Source organism: Stegostoma tigrinum, chromosome 16, assembly GCF_030684315.1.
Source record: "Stegostoma tigrinum isolate sSteTig4 chromosome 16, sSteTig4.hap1, whole genome shotgun sequence".
NCBI classification, from domain to species: domain Eukaryota; kingdom Metazoa; phylum Chordata; class Chondrichthyes; order Orectolobiformes; family Stegostomatidae; genus Stegostoma; species Stegostoma tigrinum.
The window spans coordinates 40,740,893-40,764,316 of NC_081369.1; the positions used below are offsets into that span (position 1 = coordinate 40,740,893).

Sequence of the window (23,424 nt, forward strand, 5' to 3'; positions counted from 1 at the left end):
CTCCGTCGGAGTAGCGAGAGCCGCAGCCATATCCGGCCTGTGTTTAGAGTGACCTGTGTCCTTCCTAAGACCCAGGATTCCCTCAAGTCCCATCCAAGAGCGATTAACGCGCTCCCCGGGCTATCGCTCTCTTTAGGCCCCGATACATAGCGACTTTTACACCCCGGAGCACACCGTCCTCCCGGCAGTGATACCGCTCCTGAAGAAGTCCGCTGCGCAATGGCGCAGGCCAGACTGACCGACTTTTTCCCTCAGGCCAAAAAACCGAGGACGACGCTGCCGGCCCTGAAAGGTTCAAAGTCTCCCGGTGGTCGCCGCTTGCAGCCGAGAAGGGGAAGGAAGGCGGCTGTTCCTCCCTGCCCCGTCCCTACGCTGCCCACAGGATCCGACTCTGGTGAATGGCCGAGCCGGGGCCACCAGCAAGGCAGCAGCCCAGCTCTTCGCCCAGAGGCCGAGGTCATCAAGAGAGAGCCCGCACTCGGCGAACTCGTCACACCGTCGAAAGGCGAGCCACTTGGAGCTGGCTCTCGCTGCAGCACCGGCAAGAGGCGCAGCCGCTCCACCTCCGTCGATCGTGCGTCGACCTCGACGGTGGGATCGCAGCGGGCGGGCAGGGTGCCGTCTGCCCGGAGGTGTCTCGTGTTACAGCCCAGGGAAGCTGGGGAGAACCCTGTTGCAGAAAAGAGCGAAGTGAAGGAAGGTGCCCAGCTGACTCCTGCAGGAGCATCCGAGCCCACGGTGAGTCTTGAATAACATGTCTGCCATCGGACAGCGGGTGGGAAAGGCTTTTAAAAAAGGAACTGCGGATCCTGGAAATCAGAAATAGAAATCGCCGGTCTGGCAGCATCTGTGGAGAGAAAACAATTGACGTTTCGGGTTCGGTGACCCATCTTCGGAGCAGTTGTGAAGAATGAATTGCTGTTTTCTCTCCACAGATGCTGCCAGACCGGCTCAGTTTCTCCAGCGATTCCTTCTTGTTTGTGAAGGGTAACTTACATTCATATTTTCCTTACCTTAGGAGGACCCAGAGCGCGATTTGTAGATTTTGACCATTGCAATTCAACCACTTCCTTCCCTTCGGGGAGCTACTTTTGTAACCTAATCGGATGATAACATGGATAACGTGGCACAGACACAGTGGGCCCCCTTGTTCAGAACCATTCTATCATTCCAAACATTATTGCAGTAGTCTATTTTGCGGAAAATCTTCCATTAAGAAGTTAAGATCCCAATCGAAAAAGAATTGAGGATAAAGAAAATTTTGTTTTGTGCACACTACCATGGATCTCAGTCAAGCTAGAGTTGTGAACAAAATAATGGCAGGCACATTGACATGGCACAATAGGAGCAGGATCGACCATTATGTCCTCTGGATTTTTTTTGATACTTTTGTTGGAGTAATCATAAACATGTTTTCGTAAGGTTTGTTTCAATGATTTTTAGGTGGGTTGTCTCAAAGGAACCAAGATGCGGAGGTGCTGGTGTGGGACTGGTTTGGACAAAGGCAGAAATCATACGAAAACAGGTTGTAGTCCAACAGGTTTATTTGAAAACACACGCCTTTGGAGCCTCAATCCTCTTTCTGGTGTTAGTGAGAGAGGTGGTGTCAGACACAATTTATAAATAGAAGATCAAAGGTCACACATGGGGATGTGTTAAACAAAACTTCAATCTCTTTCCTTCCCTGCTCCGTCAGCCTGCTCCTGACCTGATTACAGCCTTGATTCAAACATGCAGTTTAAGGCAATATTGGACAAACTGTGGCACCAAGGATTCCTCTCAAAATTTGAGTCAGTGGGAGTTGGGACAACTGTCAACTGGTTAGAGTCCTATCCAGCACAAGGAAGGTTGGTTATGGTTGTCTAAGGTTAGTTATTTCTGTTCTGAGGCATCTCTGCAGGACGTCTTCAGCATTATTCCAGGCCCAACCATCTTTAGCTACTTTGTCAATGACCTACCCTCTATCTTCTGGTCGAAAGCAGGATGCTCACTAAAGTTCAGCACTACTGTTGACTCAATCTGTTACTGAAGTGGTCCACGTCTGTACACAGGACAATCTGTACAATATCCAGGCATGGGTGACCAATAATGGAAGCGTTTGCACCCCAGAAGCAAAAACTGAAATTGCGGGAAAAGCTCAGCAGCTCTCAAAAATCAGAATTAACGTTTTGAGTCTGGCAACCCATCCTCAGCACCACAGAAGTGCAAGCTAATGACCACCTCCAACATGGGAGAATGTAATGGTTGCCTGTTGAAATGTGAACATTATTGCCATCTCTGAATTCCCTTCCTTAACATCTTTGACTGAATGTTGAACTGGACTCGCTATATAAATACAGTGGCAACAAGAACAGATAAGGTGCTAGGAATCCTGCAGAAAGTAATTCCTCTCCCGACTCCCCAAAGCCTGCCACATCTGCAAGATGCACGTCAGGAATACGATGGAATATTCTCCTGGATGAGTGTAGCTCCAACAACAAAGAAGCTTGATGCCAGTGAGGCAAAACAATCCACTCAATTTGCAGCACATCCAAAAGCATTACTCCATTCGCGTCCAACACTTAGTAGCTCTGTGTACCATTTACAAGATGCCCTGTTGAAATCCTCCAAGGCTCCTTAGGACAGCATCTTGCAAACCCACAACAAGGTTGACTAACAGATGGAATCACCACCACCTTCAATTCCTTCAAGCCCCACACCACCCTGAGTTGCAAATATTTAATGTTCTTTTATTTTTTTCATGGGATTAGATTAGAGATTATTGTCCAACCCTGATTGGTTTTGAGAAGTTAGTAGTGAGCTGTCAGTCTTTGCAATGTGTCAATTTATTTTGAGATGAATGTAGAAGTAATACTCAGTCTTTTCTGTTCCTGCAACACTTTTGTTATAAATCAAACATCTATAAAAGCTGACTAGAGGCATCACCCTACTTTCCACATGCAATTATAACTCCAATTGTTTTTATAAATGCAGTGTCTTTTGATCTACTGCAGAGTCTGTAAGGCTGTCTTTAAACAGCATAGCAAAAAATAACCTAGTTTTTTGCATAATATTGGTTAATGGTGCGAGAGCACCTTTAAGCAAATTCCTTGTTGGGTTTGTTTTAATTTGTTCTTAATCAACAGCAAAGACTTGAGTACATGATCTGGTGTTAACTTTAGAGCTGTGCTGCGAACAGTTCGATCTTTTGGATAAACTGTTTTACCAAGGCCTTGTTTAGCCCCTCGACTGTGAATAAAATTTTACAGCGCAGTTTAGATTTCTTTTCCTGACCTTTCTCTCTTCCTAAATTTCTTATTTTCTTGACCATAGCAGTAGGCCATTCAGCCCTCGAGCCTATTCTGCTACTTATTAAGATCATGGCTGATCTGTAGTCGTATTCTATCCTTTAGCCATTTTCTTTAATAGCTTTTTCTTTCAAAAAAAAACTATTTCAATTTTAATTTTAATAACTGATCCAGCATTCGCTGTGGAAGAAAGTTCCAAACATCATCTGTCATTTGTATATAGAAGTGATTCCTAATATCTCTTCTGAACAGCCTGGCTGGCCTAATTCTCAGACAATACCCCCTAGTTCTAGAATCCTAACCATTAAAGTAGTTTATGTTTATGTCCCTTCCTGTTAGTATCCTGAAAACTTGGATCAAATTACACCCTAACTTCTAAATTCTAGAGAACATGGGCCGAATTTGTATAATCTCTTGTCAAATTTAACCCCTATCCAGGCATCGTTCTTGTAAACCTATATTGTACTCCCTCAAGGCCAATAAATCCTTTCTTAATGAAAATATAAAATACTAGCGAGTTTTGAGAAGATTTGTAGCTCAGGTTGAGGTTCTGGATGTGAGTTTGCTCGCTGAGCTGGAAGGTTAGTTTTCAGACGTTTCGTCACTTTTTTATTTGAAAAAATATACTTGATTCGTAAGATGTACAAAAAATAAAACATATTTACACACCTACCCAGTCATGCAAGCCGCTCCGGGTTACCCAGCGGGTACATACACCAACTAAAGGGAAAAACAACAAAGATGGAAAAAAAAACAAAGCAAAGAAAACACCCCGGCAGTCGTCTCCCCGCACGGTCCCCGTTGGCCTCCTGACCAGTTGGGGAAGGCGCCAGCTGGGCCCAGTTACCAGATAGGGTTCTTTTTTTCTATTCTGGACGAGGGGTTTCATACGGTGGTCTTTCCCCACCGCGCCTTGGTGGCGGCTGCCCCAAGCTTTAGCGCGTCCCTCAGCACGTAGTCCTGGACCTTGGAGTGCGCCAGTCTGCAACACTCAGTTGGGGTCAGTTCTTTCAGCTGGCAGACCAGCAAGTTGCGGGCAGACCAGAGAGCGTCTTTCACCGCATTGATGGTCCTCCAGGCACAGTTGATGTTGGTCTCGGTGTGCGTCCCCGGAAACAGCCCGTAGAGCACGGAGTCCCGCGTCACGGAGCTGCTCGGGACGAACCTCGACAAATACCACTGCATCCGCCTCCAGAGCTCCTGCGCATAGGCACACTCCAGAAGGAGGTGATCGACAGTCTCGTCCCGCCCGCAGCCACCTCGAGGGCAGCGTGCGGTGGCGCAGAGATTCCGGGCATGCATAAAGGATCTCACTGGCAGATCCCCTCTCACCGCCAGCCAAGCAATGTCCTTGTGCTTGTTTGAAAGTTCTGGCGATGAGGCATTCTGCCAAACGACTTTGGCAGTCTGCGTGGGGAACCACACAACAGGATCCACCCTCTCCTTTTCCGGAAGGGTCCCGAGGACACTACGTGCTGACCACTGCCTGCCGGCCTTGTGGTCAAAGGTGTTTCCTTTCAAAAGTTCCTCCACGAACGACAGGTGGTACGGAACGGTCCAACTACTCGGAGCGTTCCGTGGCAACGAGGCCAGGCCCATCCTTCGCAACACCGGGGACAGGTAGAACCTCAGTAATTAGTGACACTTGGTGTTTGCGTACTGAGGATCTACGCACAGCTTGATGCAGCCGCACACAAAGGTAGCCGTCAGGGCGAGGGTGGCATTCGGTACGCCCTTTCCCCCATTTCCCAGGTCTTTGTGCATGGTGTCCCTGCGGACCCGGTCCATCCTCGACCCCCAAATGAAGTGGAAGATGGCCCGGGTGACTGCAGCGGCGCAGGCCCAGGGAATAGGCCAGGCCTGCGCCACATACAACAGTACCGAAAGCCCCTCGCACCTGACAACCAGGTTCTTACCCGCGATGGAGAGGGACCGGAGCGTCCACCTGCCCAGCTTCTGCTTCAATTTGGTGATACGCTCCTCCCAAGTCTTAGTGCACGCCCCAGCTCCACCAAACCAAACACCCAGCACCTTCAGGTAGTCAGTCCTGACGGTGAAGGGGTTGAAGGAGTGGTCGTCCCAGTTCCCGAAGAACATGACCTCGCACTTACCCCTATTGACTTTGGCACCCGAGGCCAGTTCAAACTGGCCGCAGATGTCCAATATCTACTCACCGACCGACGATCGGTGCAGAAGACGGCGACATCGTCCATGTACAGGGAGGTCTTGACCTGAAGGCCTCCGCTGCCTGGGATAGTCACGCCCTTCAGGTTCACATCCTTCCTGATGGAGGCGGCAAAGGGCTCCACGCAGCACACGAACAAGGCAGGAGAGAGCGGGCAGCCCTGCCTGACTCCAGATCGAACAGGAAAACTGTCTGATTCCCACCCGTTGATCGAGACTGCGCTAACGATGTTGGCGTAGAGCAGCCGGATCCAATTGCGGATGCCCTCCCCGAACCCCAATTTGGAGAGGACGTCCCTCATGTAAGCATGAGAGACCCTGTCGAAGGCCTTCTCCTGGTCCAGGCTGACGAGGCAGGTGTCCACCCGCCCGTCCTGTACATAGGCGATCGTATCCCTGATGAGCGCGAGGCTCTCAGCGATCTTCCTGCCCGGCACAGCACAGGTTTGGTCAGGGTGAATCACTGACTCCAGGACAGACCTGACCCGGTTGGCAATGACCTTGGCCAGGATTTTGTAGTCCATGTTCAAAAGTGAAATGGGACGCCAATTCTTAATTTCTTCCCTCTCCCCCTTCCTCTTGTAAATGAGGGTGATGATGCCCTTCCTCATGGACTTGCACATTTCCCCTGCCCGAAGCGCACTATCGTACACCTCCAGCAGGTTCTGGCCGACCAGGCCCCACAGCGCGGAATACAGCTCGACCGGTAAGCCGTTGCTTCTGGGAGTCCTATTCCTCTCCAAGGACTTGAGGGCTCTGGTCAGCTCGTCCAGGGATATCGGCCGGTCCAACCACACCCTCGTGCCGTCGTCTAAGACCTCCGTGATAGACGACAGGAACGACTCGGAGGCCGTGCTGTCCGTGGGCTTCGTGTCGTACAGTCCGGCATAGAAGGATCTGCTGATCCTCAAAATGTCGGGCCGAGACGATGTCACCGAGCCATCGTCCTCCTTCAGCCGGCTAAGCACAGAGCTCTCTTTGTGCACCTTCTGAAAGAAGAAACGCGAGCACGTCTCGTCCTGCTCCACGGAGCGGACCCTGGACCGGAAGATTATCCGGGAGGCCTCCGCGGCGAAGAGCGAGGCTTGCTGGCCCCTCACCTCGCGGAGGTCCTCCGTGACATCAACCCCCATCAACTGCAGAAGGAGCAGGTTCTGCACCCTTTTCTGGAGTCGCGACAGCTTTCCCCGCCTCTCTCTTGCCTTCTGAACACCCTTGAGGACAAAGAACCTCTTGATGTTCTCCTTCACCGTCTCCCACCAGTCGCCCGGAGACTCAGAGGGGTTTCACGGTTCTCCAACCGGCGTACTCCCTCTTAAGCTCCTCGACGTTCTCTGGGGTCAACAGAGTCGTGTTGAGCTTCCACGTCCCCTTGCCGGCCGGCTGGTCGTCCTGTAAATGACAGTCGGCCAGCAGGAGGCAGTGGTCAGAGAAGAACACCGGCTCAACGCCGGTGGACCTGACCGAGAACGCCCGTGACACAAACAGGAAGTCTATCCTTGAGCGGATAGACCCGTCTGGCCGTGACCAGGTGTACCTCCGCTGCGCTGCATCTGCAGGGGTGCTGAAGACGTCGAGCAGCTTGGCGTCCTTCACCGTGCCCATCAGGAATCTGGACGTGACGTCCAGTTGACTCCCCCCACCTGCTGTCCCCACGCCGGATCTTCCATCTACATCGATGATGCAGTTGAAGTCTCCGCTTAGGATGACCGGCCTGGACGTAGCCAGCAGGGGTGGAAGCCGCTGCAGGACGGCCACCTGCTCACTCCGTACCGCTGGGGTGTACACATTGATCAGCCTCAGGGGACCGTTCCTGTAGGTGACATCAGCCACCAGGAGGCACCCCCCCCCCACCACCTCCTGAACTTGAGAGATGGTGAAGTTGCACCCCGCAGCAGAATAGCCAGGCCCAAGGAGCAACAGTCGTTACCCCCCGACCAGATTGAAGGCCCACAGGTCCAGGCGCCGGACCATTTCCCGTACCTGCCAAGGTGCGGTATCCCGCACTCCTGCAGAAACAGGAGGTCCGCCTCGATGGTGGTCAGGTAGGCCAACGTGGATACACATCTTGCGGTGGACCTGACACTGCGCACATTAATGCTCGCAACTCGTACCCCCATTGTGGGCAGTGACCGCAGTACCCTCCCCAAGTCCAAGGTCCAGCCCTTCCGTCTGTCCCTTCATGCCCATTGCCCGGGCTAACTGCTGGACGCTCTCCGGGCTCAGGAAACCGTCCATGCTGCCTTCCGGGTGGCATCCCCCCCGTCAGGGGTGCGGAGGCAGTAGGGTCCGGCTCCGGGTCAGGCTGGGGACGTGCTGTTTCCTCCTTCCTGCCTGGAGGTTCCGGGGGGCCCTCCAGTGCCCCAGCGGCACTTGACTGGGTGTCGGCGGGAGCCTCAGGACGCCTCCCGTCACCTGGAAGCGGGGTGCTGCTTTCCTTCTCCCTCGAGATCTTTAACCTCTGCTTCGGGCGGGCCCTCTCCGAATCCCCCTCGTCAGAGGAGCTCTTATAGCCCCCCTGTAGCTGCCTCTTCCCGCCTAATGGTTGCAGTTCCTGGGCCCGTCAACGCACCTTCCCCCTCGCTTTCCGGACTGCTGTCCACTCCCCTGGGTCGCCTGTCGCCGCCTCCCTCGACTCCGGGTTGTTGGGGGGGATCGGAGCCTGCAGGGGTGCTTTGCCGGCCTCGGGCCCATCCTGCGGGGCTGGGCCCTCCTGCGCAGCCTGGCCCTCCTGCTCATTAGTGGGGTCCTTGCTGGGCCCTGGTGCCTTCCTCTCCTCCGGGGGCGCTGACCCGCATTGCCCCTGCCGGCGACCTGGGCGTAGGTGGTCCCCCGCTGCGGGCATGCCCTCTCAAGGTGGCCCACTTCCCCGCAAAGGTTGCAGCTTTTCTCTTGTGGGCAATCCTTTGCAAGGTGTCCCTCCTCCCTGCAGTTCCTGCAGATGGTGGCTTTGCAGTCGGCCGCCACGTGACCTGACCTACCACAAGCATGGCAGACTTTAGGTTGCCCTGCATAGGTCAGGTAGCCCTTGCTCCCGCCGATCGCGAAGCTGGATGGTCAAGCGTCACCTTGACCTGCCTCTTACTGGTCCAGATGCCAAAGGGGTCCATGATGTCACTTAGGTCCCCTTCCACCTTCACGTACCTTCCGAGGAAGGTCAGGACATCAACTGCTGGCACGTGCGGGTTGTACATATGTACAGTCACCATACGGCTCCTCTGCGCTGGCGGGACAGCGGTCAATACAGAGAGGGGGCCCTCACCTCCTTTCTCCTTGAAAACCTCCAGGAAGCGCTCGCATAGCTTGGCACTCCTGAAGGTCACATCGTAAAAACCTCCGGGGAAATCCTGCAGGCAGTAAATGTCCGCAGCAGCGAACCCACAACAGTCCAACAGGACCCTCTTCACGAAGAAGGTGCGGTCCACAGGTGCACCTTCATCCACCTTCTTTACGGAAACACGGATGGTGTTCCGGACCCCCTGACCTGGGGCACGAGCACTTGCCGCAGCCATCGTTGCAGGTTAGCTGCTCCCCTGAACCAGCGTTAGGCCGAAGCCAGCATTAAGATCTGCTGGTCGCAAGGGTGCACAGCCAACCCGACGTCCTCCAGTTTGTCAAAAGCTAGACACCAGGATACATGAACATCAACTAGCCACAAAACGACATGACCCACTATGACTCGTATCCTTACATACAGATGAGGAAGGACACCGCTTTGATTGGGACAACACATCCATCCTAGGACAAGCCAAACAGAGACATGCACGAGAATTCCTAGAAGCATGGCATTCCAAGCGGAACTCCATCAACAAACACATTGATTTGGAGCCAATCTACCACCCTCTGAGAAAAAGAACAGGAAATGACATCAGCAACCCAAGGAAACCTAACCAGATAAATAGAAAGCGGGACGTAACACCAGCGCTTCGTCGGAGGTTCACTGATGATGTTACCTAGAATGGTGACGAAACGTCTGAAAACTGACCTTCCAGCTCAGCGAGCAAACTCACATCCGTATAAAATACTGCCGATCATAGCACGCCATGCAGCATCCATGGAGAGAAAGCAAGTTAACATTTTGCATTTAGATTATTTGAAACATTAACTTGCTTTCTCATCATGGATGCTGCAGCAGTTTTTCTTTTCAGTACATATTCCGGCATCTGCAGTAATTTGCTCTCATATCCTTCTTGAGTTTTGATGCCCAGACTTGCTCTCAGTATTCCAAACGGGGTCTGTAATCATGTTCTCTGTACCTTCAGTATTACTTCTGCATTCAGGTACTCTAGTCCTCTAGATATAAAGAGCTAAATCACTTAATTATTTATTCATTAATTGCTGTGTCAAAATCCTGGAGCTTCCATCTTGAATGGCATTTTGGAGTACTTGCATCATCTGGTCTGTAGAGGTTTGAGAAGGCAACTTACTACTATCTCAATGGCAGTTAGGGTTAGGCAATGAATGTTGGCCGAGCCAGCCATTTCCATATCCTATTGAACAAGCACATTTTTTTTAAAAATTGTGTTTGTGGGCTCTGACTGGGCAACTGTTCAGTTAACATCGTGGCTATATTTCAACAGTAATTTGTTGGAAATGGAACACAATGGGATGTGCTGGCATTTTAGCAAGTACATTATAAATCCAATTTTTGTCTGCAAGTTGTTAACTTCATAATCTACGAGATCCGTCGTCTATGAGGACAAGGATGCATTACCACTTAAGTTTCCATCCTTGTCAGACTTCGACCAGTGTTGCTGTTTCTCATGTCATCATGTCAAATTCCTGGCCTCCCTAAGAGCATTGTGCATGGACTACAGTGGTTTGAGAAAGCACCTCACCAACACTACTTCACTAGCAATGGGCAATAAATGCTAGCCTAGCAAGTGAGCACGCATTCTGTGAAATACTGGGGGAGGGACAGATTAATTCATTTATAAACAATGAGCATGGCAGATTCTCTGTTATTTTTAATGTATTCTTTAGAACAATGTTTCTATTATAATACATGTATCTGAAGCTGTTGACACCAGTGAACTTTGGTGCCCTTGTTTAGGATTTATCCATCCATGAGCCTGCAACCTTAAGGAAAGTGATTTCGAAGCCTCCAAGTCTGCAAAGTTCAAATGGAAGAAGCAAGCAGGTATGAAATCAGTGCAAATTTTCAGAATATGTTCAGGCAATTGATCTGCAAACCATTATATTCAATTGCAGTGCATCTTTAGGATGAAAGGGATGTTAAAGGTCCTACACTGAACTATTTTAGTAAATATCACTTTCATTGAACTTAGGATCAAAACCATTCCTTGAGTCTTCAATGTATGTTTCTTATAGACCTCCGCAACACCTGCAAAGGAAGGTCTTTCAGGGTTAAAAGCACGGTTGCAACGAATCCAGAAACTTGCACCAGTATCAAGTTCATTTGCTTCTACATCTGAATTGAATAGTGATATCAAAAGCCGGTTAAAACGGGTTCGAGAGCTGGAACTGAAAGTACATGAAAGTAAGGTAGAACAGAAAAAAACAGCTGGACAGGAGGTGACTTCAAGTGCAGAGGAGAGGTAAGGAAAGGAAGGATGGATGGTCTGTAAAAGGTTTAATAATGAGATTTAAAATTATTTAAAAATAACCAAAACTTATGGAGCAGAAGTTGAACATGCAAGACCTCTTGTTTTCAATAATTCATGCTTTTCCAGGGTAAAGACTCCAGCATATCAACGTTTCCACAACTTGGCGCAGGATGTTCCACCAGGGTTGACCCTGCCTTTCAAGTACAAGCTGTTAGCAGAGATGTTCCGTAGTATGGACACTGTTGTAAGCATGTTGTTCAATCGTTCTGAGACTGTTACCTTTGCCAAGGTAAAACAAGGTGTCCAGGACATGATGAGGAAGTGAGTATTGTTATCATCCCGACTGATTTTATTATTGGACAAGCCAGATCCCAGGTGGAAATCTGGGTCAATGGGTCATTTTTTTTTTGGCTTTTTAATGAAGTGGTCTTTAATTCAATTAATAATGTAGATTTAGGTTTAACAATTAAACAAGTTTATTATGTTAAAAAAGGGAAGATACAACTGAGTAAACCAACCTATTTGCAGAATTCAAAAATATGAAAGAACTGCAGGTGCTAGAAATCAGAAACAAAATTGATATTGCTAAGAAAGCTCAGCAGGTCTAGCAGCATCTGTGGAAAGAAATCGAGAGTTAACGTTTCGAGTCCAGTGACCTTTCTTCAGAACTGGAGCTCCCATTCTGAAGAAGGGTCACCGGACCTGAAACTTTAACTGATTTCTATCCATAGATGCTGCCAGATCAGCTGAGATTTTTTTCCAGCAATTTTTGTTTTTGTTTCCATTTACACAACACATGTTTAAAAATTTTAAAACATGCAGTAAAAAATATAACCCCATTAAAACAAGCAGTATCCCATTACAGTATACAAACACCAGAGAAAATCCTTTTCTCTATCCCAAATGGGTTTGGCTTCAGTTCCTGGCTGAGAATATGCAGTTGCTTTTTCCTGGGGCCCTGATACAACTAAACTTAAACTTGTATCAGAGATAATGGGAACTGCAGATGCTGGAGAATCCGAGATAACAAAGTGTGAGGCTGGATGAACACAGCAGACCAAGCAGCATCTCAGGAGCACAAAAGCTGACGTTTCGGGCCTAGACCCTTCATCAAACTTAAACTTTCTCAGTTTCAAATCATTCCTTCAGGGTTTTAACCAAACTGTTCTGGTCTGGAGCTTTTAAACTAAGCTTATACTGAGGTAACAAAAACAGACTGCTAAAGCAACTCAGTTGGTCTGGCAGCATCTGTAGTGAGAAAATGGTAAAGTTTTGAGTCCAGTGACCCTCTGTCAAAACTTTTTTCTATCTAAAGATGCTGCCAGATCGCCTGAGTTTATCCAGCATTTTGTGTTTGTTTCAGATTTTCAGCATCCATAGTTATTTTTATTACACTGAGATAACCTATTTTTAACAACTTAAATGATCCTTTCCTTTTCTGAGGTGCAGCTGCTTTACACAGCCAACTTCTGGTAAGTATCTTGCAGATCTGAGAAAAAAGAAACTAAAAGAAAACATTTTTTTCCAAGCTTTGATTGTCCCCCTCAGCTTCCCCCCAAAAAATGTCAGCATTTTCCATCTGAAAACATAATGCAGTGTACTGTTTTCTTTGATTGTAAACTCTCTTAATGTAAACAAAAACCCACTGTTCCCTAAGAAGTCTTTCTTGCATTGTGTTTGAAAATAAAATTGCCATGGCTACAGAATGACTTGGAAGTTAATCTTTAAATCCGTTTAGAGAGACAGAAAACCCATATGCCACTACTGCAAACTCAAAAACAAATGATAAAATATATAAATCTCACACCTTGTATCTGGTCATGGATTATACTGATGGACATTCAATGGAATGTGACAAATAATATTACATTGGTGAATTGTACCTACCTTCAGCTGAACAATGTCTAAATCTGGCTCTGCAAATTAAGGATGAAAGAACATTTTCCACCAGAGTTCTCCTGAAAACTTTTGTTTTATGTAATAACCTATTACCCCTCCAAATACTTGTTACAGAGTAAATTTGAAGCATGACTTTTTTATGCAGACAAAAGACTGATTGATTGTTAATTTTGTGTAAATTGTCCTCTTTTTGTCACAATTCTTATCACTTTCCCAATTATGAACATTGGAATTAGGTGTTTTCCTCAGGACACACTTTTTTGTTTTCCAGTGATGTCATTTTAGACAGTTTGTGAAATACATAAAATTAATTGAAGGAGATATTGAAAAATTTAGTGGACCTGGGGAGCATATTTGTGTTTTTGATATAATCATCTTGCTGGAATGGCAGTTTTAGAGGTGAATATGTGAACTGCGAGTTGTAAACAAAATGCCTACAAAACCAGCAAAATTTATTGTAGAAGTCCTTGCTAGTACTTTTGTTTGTTAGCTTGCTTGAACAGTTACCTTCTAATGTCTTTGTAGGAAATTTGAGAAACGAAATGTTGGGCAGATAAAGACTGTTTACCCTTCTGCGTACAAGTTCAGACAGGAAAAGGGAATCCCAACATGGAGTGACTCTCTGAAAAGGTCCAGTTACCAACTCACTATTGATCCTGTGTTTGAAGGAGGTAAATGACATGAATTGTGTTGCAGATTTGGACTATGTTTGCAATCTTTTGCTATGCCTGCTGTTAAAGTTCGTTTTCTGAATGACTTCCATTGCTTTATAGCCTTATCCAAGGTGTAAGAAATAAATTTGACTGTGGACAACAACTGCATAAGTTCTAATAGACTTAAACTATAATGCCAGCTAGAGCAGGGACACTAATATTCATTACCTCCTAGCACTTGTTTAGTTCTGCTCCATTGTGAGTCAAAGGAGTGGCAAATGAGCAAGAGCTTTGTGCAAACTATGTAATTAACTGTCCAGGCACTTCTTTGACTCTTTAGTCAAAGTTAACTTTTATTTTGTTGACTTTTCTCGTTCTTAGCTGGGCAATGGTGGCTTGTAACTGGGCTACATTGGTTGGAATATTCCAGAGTCAATTCCCCTTTTGGAGTATGATACTCTCTGCTTGGGTGACAGCTGGGATGTGATAGCTGATCTCAGTACATTGAGGCTGGGGGGCTGGCTCAAAGTAACTCTTGCTGAAAAATAGATAGTTGCAAATGATAAAACTGGGCTCAATTGTATCATACTTCCTTTCTAGCTGTTGTTTACTGTCACTCAGGCTGTCACTCATTACAGAGGTAACCATGGGATAGAATATCAACTTAGTTACTACTTTTAGTGGACAAGGGAACCTGAAGGATAGTATTTAAAGACTTCAAAAAAATTATTTTCCTTCTTTCATTATCCCAAGAGGAGAATTCTGATGGCCATACACAACTAACAGCATCTCACCTGCTCTCGCGACGTCGCACCTTCAGCCAAAATCTTGTGAGCATTGTGAAACAATACCATAAGGTAAGCGAGTGGTCCAACAGGACATTTTGTCTTGACTCCACAGCTAAGTGTTCAATGCAACAATGTAGCTTAATTAAACAGACAGCCATGTCACTAAGTTAGCAAAAAAATCCTGTGGTTCAGTTCATTCAGTTCACTCTGTCGTCATCAGCAACAATAGTAGATGTGGCTTTTGCTGGCTGTTTGATCAATTTTGATCAGTTATCCTATATTTTGAGTATAGGATAAGCTAGATTTTGCTTTTAGTCTTTAAAACGATCCACCAGCTTTGCAGATATATTCGGACCGAAGACAGTGTGTGTTTGCAAAAAGGAAAAAAAGGGACATGTTTAGCACTAACATTACTATAGGTGACAGTGTTTCATTGAAGGTAAAGTGAGACTGACTGCACTTGGAATCACAGAACCATCTGATGAAGTGTAACATCACTAGACCCTAGTAAAACCAAATTTGATGGACAAAAAGACGTCAAGACAGACAGTTTTGGTTTTTGGAGGTCAACCACCGCAGTCCCTGAGACGACATTGTAGAGTTCCTTGGGGCTGTTCCCTAGTTCCAGATATATTCAGCCGGTTCGCCTTCACTTCGTAAGGTCAGATGTGGGAATATCCATTGATCAATATTCAGCACGAATTGTGACTCTTCGTCGGACACTGAAGCAGTTTAAATCCATATGCTGAAAGATGTGGACAGCATTAATTTTTGGGTTAAGTGAAAATTAATATTCATGCCACCCTAGTGTTAACCAATGACTGTCACCAACAAGAGCGAATTAACCATTTCCCTGTCAGTTCAATGGTGTTACCATTGCCGAATACACCACTGTCAACATGTTGGGGGTCACTATTGACCAGAAACTGAACAGGACCAACCGTATAACTTGTATAGCCCACAAGAGGTCAGAGCCTAGGAATTCTGTAGTGGGTAATTTACCTTTTGACTGCCTAAAGTCTGTCCGTGATCTAAAGGCACAGTTAGAAGTGTGGTGGAATACTGTACTTGCCTGGATACTTGGAGCTCCAACAACTCCATCTGCAAATTCCCCTCTAACCACACACTGTTTGACTTGCAACTATATTGCTGACCTGCACTGTGCAGGATTAAAATCTTGGAACTCTTTGGTAGGATGTCTCAAAACTTTATAGACTGCAGCAATTGAAGAAGACAGCACACCATTAGCATCTCTAAGGCAATTAAAGCAGGCGATAAATGTTGGTTTAGCCAGCAGCACCTAAATCCTGTGAGATCGTGTCTTTTTTTCTTGAAATTCCACAGTGGACAGGGGGTGAAAATCCTTGGGGCTCTGAGTGAAAATTAGCCTGTTGAATATTTTATTTCAGCTGTTTTGTACTTAAAATTATAATCAAAAACAAAATATAATATTTAAAGTAAAACTAGTGAATGTACTCGAAGCAGTTCCTTTATTGGTGGATAACACTTTAATTTGCACTCTTCCACCATCAGCCACTAGCCCCAAATCATGATTCCCCCAACCATGTTATCTGATGCATATTTTAGAATGGAATCCCTACAGTGAAGAAACAGGCTATTTGGCTCATCAAGTCCACACTGCCCCTCTGCAGGGCATCCCAGACAGACCTACCCTCTTAACCTATCCCTGTAACCCTGCCTTTTCTATGGCTAAGCCACTTAGGCTGCACAGCCCTGCATTCTACGGGCAATTTAACATGGCCAATCCACCTAGCCTGCACGTCTTTGCACTGTGAGGGGAAACCAGAGCACCTAGAGAAAACCCACACAGACAGTTGCCAGAGGGTGGAATCGAACCCGGATCCCTGGAGCTGTGAGCCAGCAGTGCTAACCATTGAGTCACCGTGCCCTCCATTTGTATGATTAGATATGTGTGGGATATAGCCTATAGCTTTTTCCTGTCTTTGAATTTGAAATAGTTGGGAGTTTCTGCATTAGTTTACTGGCACAAAACATTGTACATGAGTATACAGAACTATACATGATCGATATGGTACTTATCATTGCCTTAAATTGGAAATATCTACTGAGTTATGGTGGGTGAGAAGAAAGGAAAAATGCTACCTTCTGCATTTCTTGCACACATCATGACAGTGCTTGCAGATTCTTGTTAACATTCTTGGTTAGAAAATAGTTTTTAGGGTGAGGCCTGTGGAGAGCAAAATGGATTATATACATGAACAAGTGCATAAATCCTGCTGTGACTGGGAAATTTGGTTTGATCGTGATGCAATGTCACTCATATTGTTTATTTTTCACCAGATTTTCCTGGCTTCTCTTAACCCTCCAATGCATGTACCAGATGACAAGATTGCACGATGGCACCCACGTTTTAATATAGATGAAATTCCAGACATTGCTGCTGCTGAACTGCCCCAACCCCCTGAGTTGGAAAAGTTAACAACTGCTCACGAGGTCCTTGATAAAGCTCGCAGTATGATGACACCAAAGGTACTGATACGCCAACAATCCAGTCCAATCTAAAATCTCTTCCTATGCATTTTGTGTGGCAGTACAGGGTGGGACAGTGGGGTTGTTGTGTTTAAAAATTGTGCACAGGCTTGAGTATGCTGTTGAACCTGTCAGCCTTACTCCATCATTTAATTAGATCACGGCTGATCATTTCTTCAGTGCTGTTTTGCCATAGTATCTCCATGTCCTTTTCTGAAGTTATTATCCGGCAATCTAATAATTTATGTCTTGAACATGCTTAATGACTGAGATTCCGCAATCCACATGGGGAGAAACTTCCATAGGTTCACTGACTTCTGAATGAAGAAGTTCCTCCTCATCTCAGCCTTCTATGGTCTGCCCCTCATCCCAAGATAATGACCTGTAGTTCGAGCATCACCAGCTAGGTGAAACACCCTGCTGCTGCCCATCTAGTCACGCCCTACAAGAAGTTTACATGTTTCAGCAAGATAACCTCTCATCCTTTGAAACTGTAGGGAATACCCAACCAGGCTCTTCAGTTTCTTCGTAAAACAGTCCTCCTATCCCAGGAGTAACTTGGTGAACCTCTGCACTTCCTGTATAGCAGTTGTATAATTGCCTGGATAAAAAGACAAAAAAATTGTACATAGATGAGGTCTTACAAATCTCAGTATGACTGCAGCAAGTCATCTTTACTTCCTACTCAAATCCCTGTGGAATTTAGGCTGATAAATCATTTGCCTTCCTAACTGCTTGTTGCGCCTGCATGTTAACTTTGTCACTGCTGAACAAGGACAACCAGGTCCCCTTTGGCCAACTGCATTTCTTAATCTCTATAGCCATATCTCCGGAACAGTAATTAAATCTTACCTGTTTACCTCAACTTGTGCATTCAAATCAGCAGTTTTTGTAAAGGCTACGTGTATTCAGTGTGCCTTTAATTCTGTGTTTGTCTGTATTTTCCATTACTATAAATGTACTGTACTAAATTTTATAGTTTTGCATTTTCAGATGGAGAAAGCACTTGCTAACATAGCCCTCAAAACTGCAGAAGCTGCTATGGCTGCTACTACTGAGCAAAAGAAGGAGCCAAAATTACTGAGCCCTAGACCTTGTAGTGCACTGAACGGGATTTCCCAGAGTCTGCTAGAGAGGGTAAGCTGAGACTGACCAGTAGAGATTAAATTTTAAGTTTAATGAGTCTGTAATGTCCTTTTCACAATGTTTGTTTTTGTAGCACACTCTGGTTAATATCCACAGGTTGAATACTACTGTTAGACATAGAAACTTAGTTTAGGTTTCTGTCACAATCAGTTAACAGGTCGGTGCTGTAATTTCCCTCATGCTTGAAGTCTAAAAGAAGAACGAACATGTGTTTTTGCTTTATTTATGTGTTTGTGAAATAAAACAGTGGCAGCCTACAATATTGTTACAATGTTTGTAATATAATTCATTTATAAGTGTTTGGAATGCCACTTCCAAAAGCATTAACAAGTAAATTTTGCTTGTGCAGTTTTGCCATTCATTCAAATCAATGTGTAACTAATTCTTACAGCATTGTGTTTAAGACCACTTCATTGTAATTTCCTTGTTGATCAGGTTGTTCTTCGCAGTCTCCGTTGTATGTAATGCGTCATTTATTTGTTCTTGTTGAGGATAGCCTTGTGTTTAATTGTACACTTTGGTGATTACGATGAAGTTCTTTTCCTTTTGTTGATTTAATGCAACATTTCTGTACTTTGCTCATTAGGTATTTGTATTCTGTAGTCTACTGTATATTGATTTGGAGACAGAAGCACTAACCATCAATACTTGTCATAGATTCGTGCTAAAGAAGCTCAAAAAATGCAGGCGGTAATGACCAGAACTACTGCGCAAACAGAGCGTCTCAATATGATGATGCGGCTGCCTGACATAACAAGAATTCTACGCAATGTCTTCGTGGCTGAGAAGAAATTAGCCTTGGTTATGACAGTGGCTTGCAATAGGGTGGTTGACAGCTATCGCTCAGTGATGGCCCTAGGTAATTTATTAACAAATTGATGGTTAATAATTATTCTGATATTGCAGATAAGTTGTGATGCTGACCCAGTGGATACTGCTGTGAATAATATTTTAATAAACCAATTCTGTAGAATAGCACTGCTTCATGTTGCTATGAAAATATACTGCTATAATTATTTCAGTACCATGAGCTTAATTTTAAAATGGCTGTCCTTCCAGGCCTGTTTGTATTTGTTCTTTAAGATGCTGTAAGTTGTGCCTGGTTCTTTAATGCAGAAAACTTTATAAATGAATTACAATAGTGAAGGTGGTTCAGTCCTCATGGAAAATATACACAATCAATTTTCCCAATCTTCTGCTTTACTGTAGAGATATGAACAGGGGCAGCCTTTCAGCACCTTTCCCAAGAGTTGTGTTTTCATGAACCTACAAGTACCATGATCACCATTCCTTTCTTCTTCACTTCCCTTCCACATGATATATGCGGCAACCAAAGCACCTGCTAATACTTGTTTCCAAAGCTGCGTTTCCTCTTGCTAGCCAAGTATGAGAGGCTGTAATTTGTGAGATGCACATCATGCATGGCTCACCAAAACATATTCTGACTCTTGCTGCTTGCAATAGGCATTGGGCATGTTATGAGTGCACATTCCCTGGCATCAAATCCTGGAATGGGGCTTGAACCCAGAGCTGGCCAAAGGCAGTTATACTCCCCACTGTACCACATGACCTCTACTATCACTGTACTAAGCTTGACAGACAACTTTGCCATGCTGGTCTCCCTGGAAACTGCTGCCTGATTTTATTTCTTGTTCTTTCTTAACCTGAGCTATTAAAACCAGTTGGTGCCCACTTGATTGGCACCACATCCACAAACATTCAGTTCTTCCACCACAGATGCTCGGTAGCAGAAGGGTGCACCACCTACAAGATGGACTGCAGAAATTCACCAATGCTTCTTAGATAGCACTTCCCAAACCCACAGCCACTAATTGGGAAGGATATGGGAGCACCATCACCTGCATATAACCCTCCAAGCTACTCAGCAGGCAGAATTGGCAATGTTTTGCTAATCCTTCAGTGTGAAAATCTTGGATTTCTGTCCCTAATAGCAGTGTGGGTGCACCTACACCAAATGGACTGCAGCAATATAAGAACATAGCTCACCACAAACTTCTCAAGGGCAGCTATAGATAGGCAATAAATGCTGGCCCAGCAGGTGACACACACCCTGAATGAATTTTTAAGAAACAAATTGTGATAGCTGCTTTGGCTCAACATTACAGTTGCCATATATCAAGGATTGTACTTGAAGACTTTTCTGATCTGCACGATTGAGCACCATAGTCATCAGTGGTAACATTCACCAAATTATCAATAATCTAGCCATGTGGTGTGGTAAATTGTCTGAAATTCCTTTAATTGCATTTGATCAGAGTTCCATGTGAGAAGCACTACGGATTTAGAGTAAACTCTAAACTGTTAAATGTAAATTCTTAGTGTTGTGAGGGAAGGAGGGACAAACTGAATGGGGTACCTGTGGACTCTCAATTTGCACTCTACTGTTTATAATTTACAGAAATGCCTTTGCATACTTTACAATTTGGTTCAGAGTAATAAAACTAGCAGATAGTACCAAACAACCTGGTAAAGTGGATTTGAATGAGTTGGCATGAAATGGTAGTTGTAACGGAACATGAATGTAGCAAGAGAAATGAGGGTAGATTTTTTAAAAAATTGACTCAGTTGGAAGGAAAAGCAGGTTGCGTTTTCCATGACTAGTATCAAAGTAGGCTAGGATGATGCCAAAACAGACTTGGGAGTCAGTGTGGAATCTGGGTTTGTGTTCAATAATGTGGAAAGCAAACTGAATAACCAGAAAAGTGCAATCTAAGTTGTATGGGGTTTTGACCAAGCTATGTTGTCTCTGTCAAACCATATCTTCCACGTGTAGTTCCCGAAACAAAAATACTTAAGCAGTACACAGAAGACACAGACAGTAGTGACTTCTGTTATCCAAGCTGTTAGTTACAAGGGGAAAAGCTGTAGTAAGTTGGGGGTCTTTTCTGGCTGGAAAGACAGCTGAAAAATTATTGTGTAGCAATAACAGACTGGAAAAGATAAATTTGGTAATATCGGGAAACTTTGCACAAAGCGTAGTCAATGCCTGGAGCAGATTTACATGAAGACTAGTAGAGAGAGATGTCTTAAATCAGCTAAACATGAATGATGTAGCTTTAGGATTTTGAATCAAGGGGACTGGCTTAACCATTTCCATCTTCTGAAAGATTGCTTATTGTAATGAGACTCTACCTTTTGGGCACCTAATTTTGTATACCTTTGATTAGATATTAATTTAAAACATTGCTTCAGAATTTCATGTATCAGCTGTTTGAATGCCTTACTATTGGAATTTGTATTTAGTGATTTTTTTTCGCCCCCTCCCTTTTTAAATTTCAGATGATATGGAGAAACATTTGCGATTACTAGCTGATGTTGTTCCAGACTGGCTAAGCATCCATAAAGTCCGTAAAGATGTGTACCTGAAGCTAAACAAGAACACAGACTTGAATGTGGTTGCAGAGAAAATTGCAGAAAAGATTAAAGAGGAAGAAAAAGCATAACTTTTTAAATGGACATGAAAGCTCTGTACAGAGCTCATGTTTGAAAGCCAAATATAAATCTGTGAACTATGAAGATCTGTATATAGGAGAAAGATGTGTTTTGCTTCTTGATGTGAACTGTTTTGGGCAGTTTGTTCTGCAATTATGTACTGTTCCTTTTGGGAAAATCTTGGTACAATCCTTGGGTTTATTGTAAATTCCATCCTCAACATTGGAATTGCTGATGCTAATTTAAAAAGGGGAGAGAAATTAATTAAGCTTCGTCCTGCCAATTCTAAAACTTGAATTATGTTCAGGAGCAGACATTTCTTAATGCTTTGTTTCAAAATGAATAGCAGGATATAAACTTGGACACTGGTCTGTGTAATGAAAGATATCATTGGCTGATGTTAAAGTAAATGGAATGTTCGTGTGGAGGAACACTTTTAAATTGATAAATTTTGATTAAATGTTACATTTTTGAACTTTTTTTCAGACTAGAAATCATTTAATTGTAAATAAAACTATGGCAAAAGTCATTCACAGGACATGGGTGTTATTGGCTGGGGAAATATTTATTACCCAGCACCAACTGCCCTCTAAGGTGGTGGTGAACCGCTGCAATCCCACATGGTATATACACTCAGGTATTTAAAGTTTGACAAGATGTGTAGTTTGGGTTACAGATGAGGTTGTAGACATGCTCGCCAAGCTGGTGGTTTTGGTTGCAAACATTCATCACCCTGCTAGGTAACATGGTCAGTGTGCCTCCAGTGAAACGTGAATATTCTGTCCTGCTTGTTATTTATATGCATCAGTTTGCTGGGGTGGTTGCTATTACTTCCTGTGCTGTTTCTCTGTAGTTTGGTTAGGTCTGAAGACTGATAAGTCCCCGGGACCTGATGGTCTGCATCCCAAGGTACTTAAGGAGGTGGCTCGAGAAATCGTGGACGCATTGGTAATTATTTTCCAATATTCTATAGATTCAGGGTCAGTTCCTGCGGATTGGAGGGTGGCTAATGTTGTCCCACTTTTCAAGAAAGGAGGGAGAGAGAAAACAGGGAATTATAGACCGGTTACGCCTGATATCAGTGGTGGGAAAGATGCTGGAATCAATTATAAAAGATGAAATTACGAATCATTTGGATAGCAGTAACAGGATAGGTCAGAGTCAGCATGGATTTGCAAAGGTGAAATCGTGCTTGACTAGTCTGGAATTTTTTGAGGATATAACTATGAAGATGGACAAGGGAGAACAAGTGGATGTGGTGTACCTGGACTTTCAGAAAGCCTTTGATAAAGTCCCACAGAGGAGATTAGTGAGCACAAGTAGGGCACATGGTATTGGGGGCAAAATACTGACTTGGATTGAAAAGTGGCTGGCTGACAGGAAGCAAAGAGTAGTGATAAACTGGTCCCTTTCGGAATGGCAGGCAGTGACCAGTGGGGTTCCACAAGGTTCGGTGCTGGGACCGCAGCTATTTACAATATACATTAATGATATTGATGAAGGCATTAAAAATAATATCAGCAAATTTGCTGATGACAAAGCTGGGTGTTAGGGTGAAATGTGAGGAAGATGTTATGAGAATACAGGGTGACTTGGACAGGCTAGGTGAGTGGACGGATGCATGGCAGATGCAGTTTAATGTGGATAAATGTGTGGTTGTCCACTTTGATGGCAAGAACAGGAAGGCAGCTTACTATCTAAATGGAGTCAAGTTAGGTAAAGGAGAAGTACAACGAGATCTAGGTGTTCTTGTACATCAGTCAATGAAAGCAAGCATGCAGGTACAGCAGACAGTGAAGAAAGCGAATGGCATGCTGGCCTTCATAACAAGAGGAATTAAGTATAGGAGCAAAGAGGTCCTTCTGCAGCTGTACAGGGCCCTGGTGAGACCACAATTTTGGGGGGAGAAAAATGGAGCAGCCATATAGCATGGCTA

General features: G+C 45.0%; 2 protein-coding genes across 2 annotated transcripts in view; one reads left to right on the forward strand and one right to left on the reverse strand.

Moving 5' to 3' along the window:
• Positions 1–21,968, forward strand: cdt1 (chromatin licensing and DNA replication factor 1). Its single transcript, XM_048547114.2, has 10 exons — positions 1–738; positions 10,525–10,611; positions 10,803–11,029; positions 11,165–11,359; positions 13,463–13,608; positions 14,344–14,447; positions 16,701–16,889; positions 17,883–18,026; positions 18,693–18,894; positions 21,336–21,968. The coding sequence occupies exons 1-10, from the start codon at positions 220–222 to the stop codon at positions 21,497–21,499; spliced, it is 1,977 nt and encodes a 658-aa protein (XP_048403071.1). The 5' UTR covers positions 1–219; the 3' UTR covers positions 21,500–21,968.
• aprt (adenine phosphoribosyltransferase) overlaps positions 11,582–23,424 on the reverse strand; it is a 31,460-nt gene continuing 19,617 nt past the window's right edge. The window contains exon 5 of the mRNA XM_059651726.1: positions 11,582–17,490. Within this exon, the coding sequence (XP_059507709.1) occupies positions 17,432–17,490 (59 nt within the window). The 3' untranslated portion in view covers positions 11,582–17,431. The remainder of the gene's footprint in view (positions 17,491–23,424) is intronic.

Bases quoted from the DNA above. Each gene is read 5' to 3' on its own strand.
- cdt1 (XM_048547114.2), top strand. From the start codon at position 220: ATGGCGCAGGCCAGACTGACCGACTTTTTCCCTCAGGCCAAAAAACCG. The intron at 16,890-17,882 runs GTACTGATACGC...TTGCATTTTCAG, and splicing joins GCAGTATGATGACACCAAAG to ATGGAGAAAGCACTTGCTAA. The intron at 18,027-18,692 runs GTAAGCTGAGAC...TACTTGTCATAG, and splicing joins CCCAGAGTCTGCTAGAGAGG to ATTCGTGCTAAAGAAGCTCA.